Source organism: Microcaecilia unicolor, chromosome 5 (assembly GCF_901765095.1).
Source record: "Microcaecilia unicolor chromosome 5, aMicUni1.1, whole genome shotgun sequence".
Classification (NCBI taxonomy): Eukaryota; Metazoa; Chordata; class Amphibia; order Gymnophiona; family Siphonopidae; genus Microcaecilia; species Microcaecilia unicolor.
In genome coordinates, this window is record NC_044035.1 from 61,436,898 (window position 1) to 61,452,319 (window position 15,422).

Sequence of the window (15,422 nt, forward strand, 5' to 3'; positions counted from 1 at the left end):
GATCAGCTTTTCCGCTTCTCAACACTCTTATTTCCCTCTTTGTTTGTAGATCTCCTGGTCCTAATCATGCACTCATAGCTGACGGCTTTAGCCAAAGATCTAGTTTTAAAAGCTGCACTTTCACCTTTCAAAATATTGATGCCAGCAGCTGTGTTCCATCCTGGTTAATATGAAGCTCGTCAGTTTAGCGCAGGCTCCCTTTTCACCAAAATGTTGCCCAGTTCCTAACAATGTTTAGCTGTCAGGCAGCTGTCATTCATCCCTGGAGGTTGCTGCAAGAAATGGGAAGGAGCTGCAAGAAATAGATCTATTCTTTGGGATTCTGCTAGGTACTTGTGACCTGGATCGGTAGCTGTTGGAAACAGGATGCTGGGCTTTGATGGATCTTTAGTCTAGAGTTCTTATGTTTAGATGCACATGTATAGGGGAGGCAGGGTTCGGGCAGAGAGGGCACTTTGATTCATAATCTTGGATTTCCAAAAGCATTCACACAAGCTTTCATAGAGAAGTGTCTAGCCAAATGGCATATACAAATCTATGTGTAGCAGCTAAAGCTAGTGAGATGTTGGGCATCACAGAGGCATAACCAGCGAAAAATAGGAAATAATGATGCCCTTATGTAGGTGTTGGTGAGGCCTCACCTGGAATACTATGTTCAGTTTTGGAGGCCATATCTCAGAAAGAATACAAGGAGGCTAGAGATGGTTCAAAGAAAAGTAACCAAAAATGTTGTGGGTTCTACAGCTGAAAACTTACAAGAAGAAACATGGGAACTTAAATATTTATACCACAGAAGAGAGGAGGGACAGAGGAGATATGATGCGGAAATGTAAATACTTAAAAGGTACTAATGAACAAGAAAAAAACTATTTCCCACCCCCCTCACCCCCAAAACAATAACATTTCTTAACACTAGGAGGCACATGAAGCTGCAAGGAGGTAGACTTAGTAGCAACATCAGGAAACATTTTTACCCCACGGGAAGAGTGGTGGATGCCTGGAATGGCCTGCCAGAGAACGTGATGGAGACAAAAATAGTGATGGAATGGAAGGAGGAGTGGGTTATTCATAGAGGATTCCTGAAAGATGAAAGGATGGAAACCAAGTCTTGAGCATCTCAGCTCAGAATAGCACTGAAATGACTAGTGTATGCAAGAAGATTTGGATGAATTATGAGACAAAGGGATTTCCCAGTGTGAGCAAACATAGATGTTCCCTTGTGCCCACAGTTTTCAGATGTATCCTAAAGCATTAAACTGCACAACTTGCAGAACTCCACGAAGGGTATTGTTTTAATTACCCCTCTCTAGACCCCCACTGGACCATTGCCCACAGAGGTGAAGAGAGGGTTTCAGAAGGCTCAAAATAAGTCTCTTAAATATGGCCTCTGCTTTCTGACTCTTAACGTCTAAGAGCATCTTTGTGTATCTGCTCTCCCACATAGTGAGTTAATAAGTAGGAGTTTCCTTGCTTATGTGGATAATATGGAGGATACCTTATCTGTGTAGGTGTATTAGGAGAAATAAGTATGTAACCAAGAAATAGATACAGACAAGGGAGATAGGTGTTAAAATTGATCTTTATTCTTACCCAGTGCAACTTCAATCAATCCGGCACACTCATCAGTCAAAGTCTCAGGTTGACCGACCGTAGTTCTGCCCTCTGGGTAGAGTTGGGGAATTCTCCAAACTCCTCCCAGATTGGCATTTCTTATATACAGTTTTTCACTCCTTCGACCCAATGGGCATACATATTGTAATATGTGAATCATATTTTTCTAACAGTTAGCTTAACCGCAGATCGGAAGCCCATCTCCCCCCCCCCCCCCCCCCCCCTTCTACCTATTTCTCAATAACTGTCACATCCTGAGTTGTAAACAACTTGTCTAAAATGCAGAGACAAGTATCCATTTTGTTAAACAAGGACTCCATTTTCTTGACCTAACTCCTTACTATTCCAGCCATTTATTCCTTCACCTTGGCCCTTACACTGTATTTGGATGTCACACCAGATCCTGATAAGGCTTGCCAGCTGGGCCCTGCTTCAGCAAGTACTCAGCTGCAAAGCCATCACCAGATTTTCTGGCCTGGTCAGTGCTCCTTAGCAGCCTAGGCTTTAGAGCTCTGCCCACCACTATTCCAGTGGAAGGGTCTCTAGCTGTAACACATATTAACAGTATATAGTTCTGTGTATATCCTTTTAAAGACACAAAACCTCAGGGATTTGTAAAGTACAATTAGCTAATCTTTTCAATCTGTCTTAAGTAAAAATAATTTTTCTTCTTTGAAATGTGCTTAATATTTTGCAGTTTCTACAGAGTGAACGAGGTCCTTCGGTTCCAGTATTCAAGACCTGTACGAAAAGGAGAGAAAGACCCAGACAATGAATTTGCTGTAAATATTTCTTTTTTGTTTTGAGTATTTAAGGGCTTTTCTCATATAACTTGACCTTGAAAAAAGTATGACAATAGTTTTACATTTGAAATTTGCTGCCTACAAGCATAGGGACAAAGACCTTTTTATTTGCCAGACTTACAGCCCATTCAGAAAACCATCAAGGTACAATACAATATATAAAAGATACAGAACACATAGATATCAGACTGCCTGATATCATCAACAGATAAGCCAGGAAAAGAAAATTAGAGAGAATCTGAATCGGCACACAGAAAAGTCAGGTTTTAAAAGCCACTTTAAATCTTGTGAGTGAGGGTTTAGTGTGAATATCTGCTGAAAGCAGGTTTCAGAGGGCTGGAGCTAAACTACTGAAGGCTGTAGAACATGTGGTGTCTTATCAAAGTTTGGTGAAGGAATAACCAAGCTTTATTAGCAGAATGCAGTAATCTAGGTGGTCGATATGAAGTTATTAGAGAGGACAGATATGAAGGTGAGAAAGCCAAACCCTTAAATTGTATCCTATAAGAGATCAGGAGCCACTGTAGTTGTATAAGTAAAGGAGTCACATGATCAAATTTGCGTACCTTGTAGATTAACCTAGCATCTGTATTTTGAATTTGCTGAAGATGCGTCAATGAATAGAGAGGAACTCCTGATGGCAAAGAAATAAAATAATCAAAGCATGATAAAACCAAAGCTTGATCTGTGATTTTCAGAGCCTTGATATCCATTAGAGGTGTCAAAGAGCGGATTTTGCAAAAAGCAAGTAAAGACTTCTGAATCAATTGGGTGATGTGAGGATTGAATGACAGGGAACTATCAAAAGTAATGCCAAGAGACAACAAAGTACCTTTCAGAGGTATGGGAGTGAATGAAATGGAAGTTGAACGTTGTCATGCATGATTCATAATCCTTCCAATTTGGAAGGATTCAAAATTAATTTAAACTCTGGCAACCAAGACACAACGCGAGATAAGCTAGTTTCTAATCTTTGCTGGAATAAATCATCCTTTTTTTTAACTTACCTGTGAGCTTTCCCTAATTCTCAAAGCAAACGTTTGTGAGTACATTGGCTTTAAACGCTATAATGCATGCAAAACACCTGTTTATTCTTATGGCAGAATGTTGCTGGCAAGTCATTCATAGATTTGAATATGCAATCTACGTGCATACTTTTTCATTTCTCACCATAAACCCACTCCTGCCAGAGAATACCCCCTCTCAATTTAGCAAAAATACACTCCTAGGTTCAATGAAAATGGAGTAATATCTGATGGTGGCCAAAAGTTGGCCACCTAGATTAGACTCTGTGCCTTGGCTGAATTTGGCCTGTAGTTTTCATTGTGACCATTGCAAGTTCTAATGGACTGGAAGCAAATGATCTCTATGGCAAATCTAGCTCAGATCCTCCCTGTGGCGGTTCACAACCCACTGAAATCTTGCATGAACTGGCTCGGAAGTATGCCTGTCCATCAAAAAACAAAGTATATCCACAGGGCGTAGCTGTGAGCAAAAACGCACTGTCCCTTACATATCTCTCACACTATCCACCACATCATCCTTAGTTATAGAGAGTAATTTGGGGTAATAAGTACACCCTGATGCCATTTGCTAATTAATGCAACTGCAGTTTGTATTGGTAACGAAGTAATCTATCTGTAAAGTTTGTAAGTTATTTACTGCAAAGTGCTTTTGTCTTGTTATTGTTTTTCTAACACTACCATACAGTTCTAAATGCATGCTAAATAAAAAAAAACTTTGATACCCTGGTGTGCCTGTTGTAACATGCTTTCTTAATTTATATTTACAGAATATGTGGATTGAGAGGACTACTTATTCAATAGTATATAAATTGCCTGGAATTTTGAGATGGTTTGAAGTAAAAGCTATTTCTATGGTAAGAAAAGATAGGACACACTTTAAGAAGATTATTGAAATAACTTGTCCATGCGTTTAAAACAAGTATAATAATAATCCATGCATAATCCATCTATATAAGACCTGCTGTAGTTGTTTGATTTCCTTAGGAAATTTTGCTATTCATTGACTATGACGAGGTTAGAGTGGTCTAAAGAGGAGAATTAATTATACCTGTGACTGTAATAGTAAAGGTAGAAATATTGAATGATGTAAAAGTATTAGTAAATATTGATTTTCTTGGTTTGTGCTGAATAATTTTCTTTTGATGAAATAAACATATTTAGGTGAAAAGGAACGTCAAAATGAATATAAACCTAGGCTTACTGGCTTTGCTTGTTTCACTTGCATATCTTTGACACAGCATATTTTGAATTTCTTGCCACTGATAGAGAAGAATAGGTTAATGAGAAGCAGTGTTGTCTTATGATTTGCCATTCTGGAGACTTAAAGGCTTTGTGCATTGGCATAAAGAGTTTGAACCTTTAATTTTGGATCATTGGCATGAATCTACCTAAAGCATATGTAAATGTGGTTGATGGGGGCCAGCTCCATAACTGAAGCTGCTAAGGTGTAGAAGACCATGTGAGTCTCTGACTGATGAGGCCAGCAGGCCCTTAACACACTGATTACCTACTGAGCCTGAATTGCAATTCACTACTACTGAAAATGCAAGAGCTAAATCCCAATAAGAAAATAAGTGCCAAGAAAGGAGTGAAGATGACTGCAGTACTGTGGTGACCCCTACCAACCATAGATAGCATTGCAAGTAAATCTGAGAAGACTTCCCTCTACCCTTCATAGTTGACAATTGTTTTTGCATTCTCTGGAGTTGCATTCTTTACTTTACTTAATTTTGGCACTACCATTATCACTCACACAGTCCACTTCTAACAACAAATTAACAAAATCCAGAACATAACAAATCACACAAATTCAGATATTGAGTGGAGTAATATTTTGGCCACAGCTTTATTTATTCACATGAGTAATTAATGTTCAATTAAAATCAACTAAAAATATATAAACCCAAATGAATTTAATCCCTTGGAGATATTCGGTAGCGAAACAAGCTCATAATCAGCACTATATTTTATGTAACACACATTGATAAGACCCACGGTGTCATAGCATCAAACCTCAACTCGTGATGGTACCATTATGTTTTCAATCATCATTCCCAGTTTCAATCTCACATCTGCATTTGAGTCTAAATAACCTACTTCCACCAAAGCAGTGACGGCCTCCGGCTAGTCACTGTTCCTCCCAAATTGAAGCTGTGTGGCCAAACCATCCCTCAAACCAAGATTTAATCAAATCTTGAATAGAACTAAGAAAAATATCTAAACCTATGTCAGATTAAATGCACCCCATCCATTCTGTAAAGTCCAGGGTAATCAGCTATAATCAATTCATGAGATAAAATCAACTCACCAATCGATGAGAAAAACTTGTACACCTCACCATTCACTCTATGTCTCAACTGCTTAATCGCCAGAATATTCTTTGCACCTTTCTAAACTCAGCGTGGAATTATCTGAGACCAACAAAATGAAGCTTTAGGAAAATCACACATACCATTCAACAAGTCACACTTCATAGCCCGTATCAAATCTACCCCTTTAACTAAACATAACTCATTAACCCCCTCCCCCATGAATCAAAATTAATACAGGTGAGGAGAAAGGTCTGGCTTGAAACAGAGTAGGCAGAAGTTGGTACAAATTCATGCCATGAATTCCCAACCATTAAATATTGACACCTTGCTCCATAAGTCCCAAATTTCATGCCCCAGTGAGACTCTATAGCATGCTTGTAAGCCCAAAAGTAATATGAATGTCTACAAATCCAGACTGAACCTGAAACAGAAAATGGCAAAAACAAGAACAATTAGTAAATCAATTATTATGATAATTTCCCCTCACATAAACGTTAAATTTGTTAGATTGCCAACAACCCAAGTGACAAATCAAATCATCAGAACCCTCATGAGCTGCTGCATAGGAAGCAGCTCTAATTCTAAATGAATGAGTACCATGCTCAGAAGGATTACACCCAATCACCACTAAACCCTTTTTCAGAACTGCTGCAAACTGAAATCTTGTTAAAGGAACACAATTAGAATGTACCCACCAATATAACCCACCTAATGGTCGAATAGCCTGATACACCGGAGCCAGTCGCAGAGGACTAGCTATTAAATTTGGACTCTCCCGCAGTGTAGTCCAGATACCTTTACCCTCTTGATCTGTCTTAGAACAATGAAACCATAAATGAATACAATTCATGTCAAACCACACATCATGGAATAACAATCCAGTGCTCCCGCAAGCCATGTTGAGAGGAAGCAACAAGCTCACTAATATGACATGCAGCAAAGAATGCAATTGTGAAACCAATTGAAACAATGAAACTTCAAAAGAAGATAAACAGATGTTTGGCAAAACTTCTAATAGCTGCACCAAGTTTTCATATAAAATCGGCAGCATCACCAAACGAAGACAATATTGAAATCCCGAAAGGGCATACTTGCACATTAACTTCTTCACATAATATGCAGAAGTAGGATCCACCAATCCTTTATCTTTAGACAAAAATGCAATACAAGCCATTCCAAACAACCAACCCTTCAATTTTGCAAAATCCAAAAATTCCAACAAAGTGACAGAAATAGGTAAACTACACAGAAAGCTACAGGATTCCAAAAATTGCAGAAAATGTATCCAACACAAACCATAACTCTTCCACATGTTAAGTGCCAATGTCTGCCCACTTCAGCAATTCTCTACTGCTTCCCGAAAGGAGATCCATAATGTTTCAGGCATCGTCATAGGCAATAAATCTGCAGCAGGTGCCAACGCCCAAAAACGAACCCACTGCGAACAAGAAAGGAAATCTACTAATTGGTTGCAAACACCAAGAACGTGACGTGCAGAGAAATGCAAATTAAGTTGTAAACATCTCAACACTAATCAATCTCAATGCTATCAAAAATGGGCATTTAGCAGATTTTCTTATTAATGGCATGTACCACAGCATAGTTATCAGAACACAAAATTACTCTTCTATTCTGCTGTCTGTCTGACCAAATCCACAAAGCCACCCAGATAGGAATTAATTCCAACAATGCAATATTACTGCACCAACTACTCTCTTGTAAGCAGTCTAGCCATGATTCAGCACACCATGATCCACCAAAGTAAGCTCCAAATCCCCATTCACCTGAAGCATCTGTGAAGAGTTGTAAATCAAGATTAGAGACTGCCTCCCTCTACCAAAAACAGACACCATTAAAGGAATTCAAAAAAAGAATACCATAATTTCAAATCTGCACAAATAGTTCTGGTAACATGCACCTCATGATGTGATCTCTTAAGACCTCTAGACATCAAAGCCAAACATCAGGAAAAAAAATCTCTCCATAAGAATAACACGAGCCGCAAAATTAAAATGCCCAACCAAAGACTGAAAATCTTTTCCTTCATCAAGGTTACACTAATGCAATCTTTTAAAGCAGTGAATTTTGATAAAGGAGGCCTAGACTGCACAAGCAGAGAGTCTAGCTCTATACCCAAAAATACCAAACAAGTAATAAGCCCTTCAGACTTGTCCATAGCTAATGGAACGCCAAGCTCTGAAGCTAAATAATGAAAAGCAAACATCAAACTTGCACAATTACTTGAGTTTGCCAATCCCCCTAAAAGGAAATCGTCTAAATAATGAACAATCGAATGCATTCCACTCGCTTGCTCAACTACCCAGTGCCGAAAAGTAGCAAAAGCCTAAGTATGCACAAGAAATTGCACACCCCATAGGCATGCATTTATTGAAGTAATACTGCCCCTGAAATTGAAAACCAAGTAAATGAAAGGAATGAGGGTGTACAGATAATAAATGAAAAGCACTTTGATATCCGCCTTTCCCATTAATGTACCAGGACCCAATTGTTGCAAAAACGATATAGCCTCATCAAAATATGCATATTGCACCACACACATAACTGAGGATCAATAAACGAATTAACACTCTTACCCTCCGGATATGATAAGTTGTGCTTTAACCTATAAGCACCTGGCTCCTTTTTTCAGATCACTCCTAATGGAGAAACTACAAAATCACCCAAAGGAGGCACCGAAAATGGGCCAGCAATCCTCCCAATCTAACTCCTTCTGCAACTTTTTGCTAACAACTTCCAAGTGTTTAGCATTAAAGGAGGTCCATCAAAAGGGATAATAAAACCTTCAGAAAATCCAGTCCAAAGCAAATATCCATCATTTTCCTTAGGATAGAGGAAGGTGTTTTAATGAGCAAACCCACTTCCGCCTCAAAACCCATGACCCCTCCCCAAGAAAGCCAAGGTTGAACACCTAAAAATTAGATGGGCACCTGAGCACTGACTACAGGAATGTTGTAACTGACAGCTACTATGCCCACATCTCCCCACATTATATTGGAAGCACACATTGATGTTAGAATTCCCTTGTACAACCCCACTATTTCCTGCTGTTCCGGACAACCCATTGTGTGAGGGCCCAAAACCGCGCCCTCCAACACCACTTGGCAAACAGGAAAGCCCACTAACTGCTGAGGTATTAGAAGCAAAGATTCCTCCCTGAAAGGGCCACAGTCTGGAAGGAGTTATTTCTGCTAACCATAGGTCAACATTTCGAACTCCCCTGGCCTCCGACTTATCCTGTGTTAAACATTTCCTGAAATGCTCATCCTTAATTGAGCTATTGCCAACCACCATATGTTTTGTATGCATGCAGTATAACATCTGAATACTTTAACAAACCTGGGTATAAAGAAGGCTTATTCTCACATAAAACACTCGCCAACACATGGAAACCTAATAACCAGTTAACAATAGTCTTAGGCACCCTACTCTTTTTTTTCCCCTCTTCTCCTTTACTCCCTTCCTTTTTCTTATCACCATTATCTTCATCTCTAGCAATTAAAGCAAAAAAATCGATAAATTTGCCATGCAAATATTTTGTTGCCATTTTTGCAAAATAATACCATTGAGAGGAGCTATCACACACAATGTATGTCCCTCCCAAGAAACGCTAGTAGACTGCTAAGACTGTTCAGCAGAAGCCTAGAAAGGATGAACCCTAACATCCGCACAAACATCAGATTCAGATGACAGCAAAGAAGTACAACCAGAAGAATCCCATGAATCAGAAGACTCCCATATTCGTTTAGCCTCACTGGAACCACCTCTCTGCTGCCGTTTTTCCATCCGCATATGCCTGATTACATGTCTGAGCTGCTTCAAAAATTTCCTGTCATTCAAACTCAGTCTTAATACACTGTCCCATCTATCCACTGGATTATGAAGTCTCAAGTACAGCAGGCACCCCTTCCCTCCCATTTTCAACCAAAACCCCCAAAGCTCTCTGAATAGACTGGAACAACTCACCATTATGAATCCACAAAATCTCCCTGCTCTGTTGCGGAAGTTGAAGGTCCAGCACCGACTGTGCTAGTAACACCACTGACTGTGCTAGTAACACCACTTGAAGAATGGCCACACTCAGCAACAGACTTCCTAGCGTCAAAAGGGGGCCAGTGTCAGCGCGTGTTTTTGACCCTTTCCAAGGCCCCCTTTTACCACAGTGGGTAAGAGGTAGGTCTTGCTTTTCTGCAGGAAATGGCCATGTGGCAAGTAAAGTACTGCTTATTATTCGTACAGTATACAGTCTCTGTTAACTGACGTTATACAGTCTCCGTTAACTGATGTTAACTTGAAGTAATCAGTCATAGTCCTCTGTACACTATTTTGTCTGTGAGTTCCATAGACTACGTCTGCCAGACGGTAAAAACTGTCATAGCACTGACATCCAGTGGCCTCCAGATAGGGCCGCACAGTGTTGAGACTCTCCAGTGCTCTTGCAAAAGTGACAGGAGGTTGTTGAATTTCGTCAGCATGTGCCTCGCTGCTCATTTCATCATCTGTTTCATCATCACCTGTTGCCTGCGTCTAGGTCCATATCTGGACATCAGTGCTGTCGTCAGCTGTTTGTAAATCGTAATCAACAGCTACGTAGTGATGAAACTCCTCTTCAGTAACACCGGCTGGGATGTCAATAGCCTGTTCATCTGATGTATTTGCAACAGTTGCATCTGTTTCGTGCCTCTCCACATCCTTAGCAAAGCTTGCCCGCTTGTAGCAGCTCGCAATGGTTGCCTGTGTAACATGATTTCAGGCTTCTTTCTGCATATGTAGGGAATCCAACAGTAATAGATTATGAGCCAGTTCAACAGCACGTTTATCCTTGCCAGTCTGGTCATCCATAACGCTCATCAGAGGACGTAGCACAAGAGCCCGATGATATTTGAAATTGGCTATTATGCCCTGATCCATAGGTTGGATCAGAGAGGTAGTGTTTGGTGGCAGGAAGACCACCTTGACATTAGACAGCCTGACATCATCACTGTGTGGAGCACAATTATCACAAAGCAACAAAATCTGACGCTTTTGTACCCGTATTCTAGTGTCTAACTTCTTTAGCCACTGCTTCCAAATTTCCCCAGTCATCCATGAATTTGCGTTAGCCTCGTATGACACTGGAAGTCACTTAACATTCTTGAAGCAACGGGGCTGTTTGTTCTTTCCAATGACAAGTGGTTCCAACTTCTCACTCCCATCCCTATTGCAGCAAAGAGGATCGTCAATCGGTCCTTCAACGTTTTACTTCCTGTAGTTTCCTGGTATTTTTGGAAAGCGTAAACAGACGCTTCACATTTACCCATTCAACTCCACTCATTATTTTATAGACCTCTATCATATCTCACCTCAGTTGTCTTTTTTCCAAGCTAAAGAGCCCTAGCTGCTTCAGCCTTTCCTCATAGGGAAGTCATCCCATCCCCTTTATCATTTTCGTTGCCCTTCTCTGCACCTTTTCTAATTCCACTATATCTTTTTTGAGATGCGGCGACCAGAATTGAACACAATATTCGAGGTGCGGTCGCACCATGGAGCGATACAAAGGCATTATAACATCCTCATTTTTGTTTTCCATTCCTTTCCTAATAATACCTAACATTCTATTTGCTTTCTTAGCCGCAACAGCACACTGAGCAGAAGGTTTCAACATATCATCAACGACGACACCTAGATCCCTTTCTTGGTCCGTGACTCCAAACGTGGAACCTTGCATGACGTAGCTATAATTTGGGTTCCTCTTTCCCACATGCATCACTTTGCACTTGCTCACATTAAATGTCATCTGCCATTTAGACGCCTAGTCTCCCAGTCTCGTAAGGTCCACTTGTAATTTTTCACAATCCTCCTGCGATTTAACGACTTTGAATAACTTTCTGTCATCAGCAAATTTAATTACCTCACTAGTTACTCCCATCTCTAGGTCATTTATAAATATGTTAAAAAGCAGTGGTCCCAGCACAGAGCCATGGGGAACCCCACTAACTACCCTTCTCCATTGAGAATACTGACCATTTAACCCACCTCTCTGTTTTCCTTTAACCAATTTTTAATCCACAATAGAACACTACCTCCTATCCCATGACAGTTGCGCGATGACGATGACTCCAGTGTACACTCTAACAACTTTCTTTTGCTTATTCTGCCTGTGGCAGTTAACCAATGAGATTTCCAATTTATCGACCCTTTGTCACGTGCCAATCGGCTTCCATATTCCATGCGTGCACTTATGCGGAGTCTTTCCTGCAGAGGAGCGTTCTTAAACCATGCATATAAGCGAGTCTTGTACTTATCAGTGGTGCGCTAAACCAAAGTTTGTCCCCATAGAAATTGATGGCGCCAAAAACAGGACCGAAGTATGGCATGCAGTTAAACAGAGCATGCGCTTATCTGACGTGCACGTAAATGGAGTGCACTGTACTGCCTCCACTGTATGCTAATTTATATCATACATATTCATTGTGGGTATCCTGAAAAACATCACTGGCTGGGTGTGTCTTGACTAGGTTGAGAACCCCTGTTATGTACAGAACAGTAGATAGTAACTTGTGGCAAAGTTTGATTGAGGTCCTGATTCACTGAGACTTCCTCTATTCTGTTCCTATTAAAAAAAAAAGATCTTGAAGAATCAAGCTTTAAATGCTTGCCATTAATGGGCATATTATGTGAGACATTGCTAAACAGAAATTCTACTATACTTTGTGACATTTATGTTAATTACTTAGAGTACAGCCAAATGCCAACTCATATCTTACCCTTTTGTTTTCTTTTAGATTGAAATCAGTCCACTGGAAAATGCAATAGAAACAATGCAGTTGACAAATGAAAAGATCAATAATATGGTTCAGCAACATTTGAGTGATCCAAACCTACCCGTTAATCCTCTTTCTATGCTGCTAAATGGCATTGTAGATCCTGCAGTAATGGGAGGCTTCACAAATTATGAAAAGGTATATCCTAAATGATATATTCTGCCTTCTCTCTCTCTCTCTCTCTCTCTCATATATGTGTGTAATATCTGATTTATTGGACCATTTTGCTTCCTTCCTTGAGTGATCTTTCAAAACTAAGGGGTCCTTTTACTTAGGTTTGCTGAAAAATGGCCTGCGCTATTGTAGGCGCGTGTATTGGTCACATACAGGTCCATTTTTCAGCGCGCCTTTAATTCATTTGGAAGGATAAAATCTGTTTCTTAAAAAATAACCAAATAACTTTCATTTCTTTCTTATCAAAATCCAGTTATAGTGACCCGAAGTAATATTTTTAGATAAAAATGATTGATAAGTTGCATCTATAGGCATGGAACAAGGGAAATGTTGCTGGCACTGTTTGAAAAAAAGCACCTGTGTATTATCATTTTTGGGTAGTTCCTACAATAACAATAGGCATAGCCACCGAGAAGGGGGCAGGAGGGGCAAAATTCCCCGGGCCCGGGACTCCAAGGGGGGCCTGGCACAGGGGTCTCTCTCTCTCTCTTTCCTGTTCCTGACGGGATCCAGGTGGTCGCATCCTGACAGGAGCAGGAGAGCGAAAACTCTGGTGCCGGACCCCCTTGCATTGCCTGACTAGCAGCTGCTGGGCCCTCAGGCCACGCATGCTCAGTTTTGAAACTGAGCATGTGTGACCTGAGGAAAGCAGCTACAGGAGCAGGCAATGCTGGGCAGAGTAAGGAGCTGCACTGTCTGCAGCTGGCGGGGCCAGCCAACGTACTTTGGGTGGGTGGAAGGGAGAGGGATGGTGACAGCAATGACTGTTTGGGGGGGGGGGGCAGCAGCAGCGATGACGATTCTGCCCCGGGCCTGGCTCAGTCTCTCAGTGGCACTTACAATAGGTATCACATAATGCAAACAAATGGGATTTTCAGAAGCTAGTACAGCTTACTAATCAGTGCATCCTTTATTTGTAAAAGAGTTACAATACTACAGTTTTAAACTGCAAAAGTATTGTTGTGCAACCATATAGTAGTTTGGCCCAAACTGTATTTGAAATGAACTGTGTGTTTTCAATAGCGTAAAAGGCATGTTATACGTTACTGTATTTGTTCTTAATTTTGCTGTAGGTGAACATTTTAACTACTTTTTTCTAGGGAGGCAAGATGAATCAGCCACACAAGTGGGTGATGTCATCCAATGGCTTCCAACACAGATGGACTCCCAGGGTATTTTGAAAAAGCCTAGAAAGACTTCCCTGGGCATGTATGAAAATTCCTGCATACATGCCATTTCATAGAACACCCCTCCCCCCCCCCCCCATACTGTCTTGTCCATGATGACTGTTAGATGTGTCACTGTTATATAGTTCATAGTGAGATAAATTGAACTCCTATCCACATTACAAGCTTTTTGATTGGTTTCTTCAGACTTTCTTCAATCCTAGTAGAGGAGTGTGGTAGCCGTGTTAGTCCACTCTTAAGGTTATCAATAGAAATCAAACAAAATAAAACATGGAAAAGAAAATAAGATGATACCTTTTTTATTGGACATAACTTAATACATTTCTTGATTAGCTTTCGAAGGTCGCCACAGACAGAATCCCCCTTGTAGTGACATACAATCCAGAGCTGGAAAAACTGAGGAAAATCATAAGAGATCTACAACCTATACTCCAGGAGGATGAATTACTGAAAGAGATATTCCCATCCCCACCAGTACTGGCCTTCCGACAGCCACCCAACTTAAAACACAAGCTAATCAGAAGTAAACTTCCATCACAGACTGAAAAGGAACAGAAGGGCACACTTCCCTGTAATTTATCCAGTTGCAAACTATGCCAAAATATTTCACAGGACCCCAAAGTCATCCACAAAGGAAAGATATTCAACATAAAGGGATCTTTCACTTGCTCATCTTCCAATGTGGTATATATCATTCAGTGTAAAAAATGTAACGAAGGATGCTATATTGGAGAAACAGGCCAGATGCTTAAGACAAGATTCAATTTACATAGACATCACATGAACAATACTGGTGCCAGTAGGGTTCCCACGCCTGTTGGTCAACATTTTACAGGACCAGGACACTGCACCAGTGACTTCACAGTGAGAATCCTGAAAGGTAACTTTAAAACCATACAAGAACGTAAGACCTTTGAAGTCAGAATGATTGAATATGTTAACACCCAACAGAAAGGACTTAACAAGGATCTGGGGTTCCTTGCCCATTATAAACCATAAAGCTGTATGTCTCTGTTGATCACCCACCCCTCACCTATCCACACCCATTCTGTTAGAATATCAATGATATGCTTTGATGTCCCTATGCATACCTCCTACCCACCTCCATCCTCCCACCCTGTCAGACTGTCATAGTAATGCTTGAATGCTTTCACTTATATACACTGTCAGCTAGCACATTTGCTTATTTCCGATCTGAGGAAGAAGGGCGACCTTCGAAAGCTAATCAAGAAATGTATTAAGTTATGTCCAATAAAAAAGGTATCATCTTATTTTCTTTTCCATGTTTTATTTTGTTTGATTTCTATTCAATCCTAGTAAAATTCCTTAGTTTTTATTCTTCTTTTCTTATGTTTCCTTGCTGCTTTGATATAGTCACATGGTCTGAGTTTTTGTTCCTTTTTTCATTGAAACAGCAAGTCTGTAAGAAGAGAATATAACGTATTCTACTTCAAATACTCTCCACTCAAATTTATAAGACTCTGCAGAG

The 15,422-nt window shown here is 40.3% G+C and overlaps 1 protein-coding gene across 1 annotated transcript in view; it reads left to right on the forward strand.

Annotated features, from left to right (window-relative positions):
• DOCK1 (dedicator of cytokinesis 1) overlaps positions 1–15,422 on the forward strand; it is a 906,712-nt gene that overhangs the window by 817,237 nt on the left and 74,053 nt on the right. Inside the window, exons 43-45 of the mRNA XM_030202953.1 lie at positions 2,309–2,393; positions 4,207–4,293; positions 12,534–12,710. Of these exons, the coding sequence (XP_030058813.1) occupies positions 2,309–2,393; positions 4,207–4,293; positions 12,534–12,710 (349 nt within the window). The remainder of the gene's footprint in view (positions 1–2,308; positions 2,394–4,206; positions 4,294–12,533; positions 12,711–15,422) is intronic.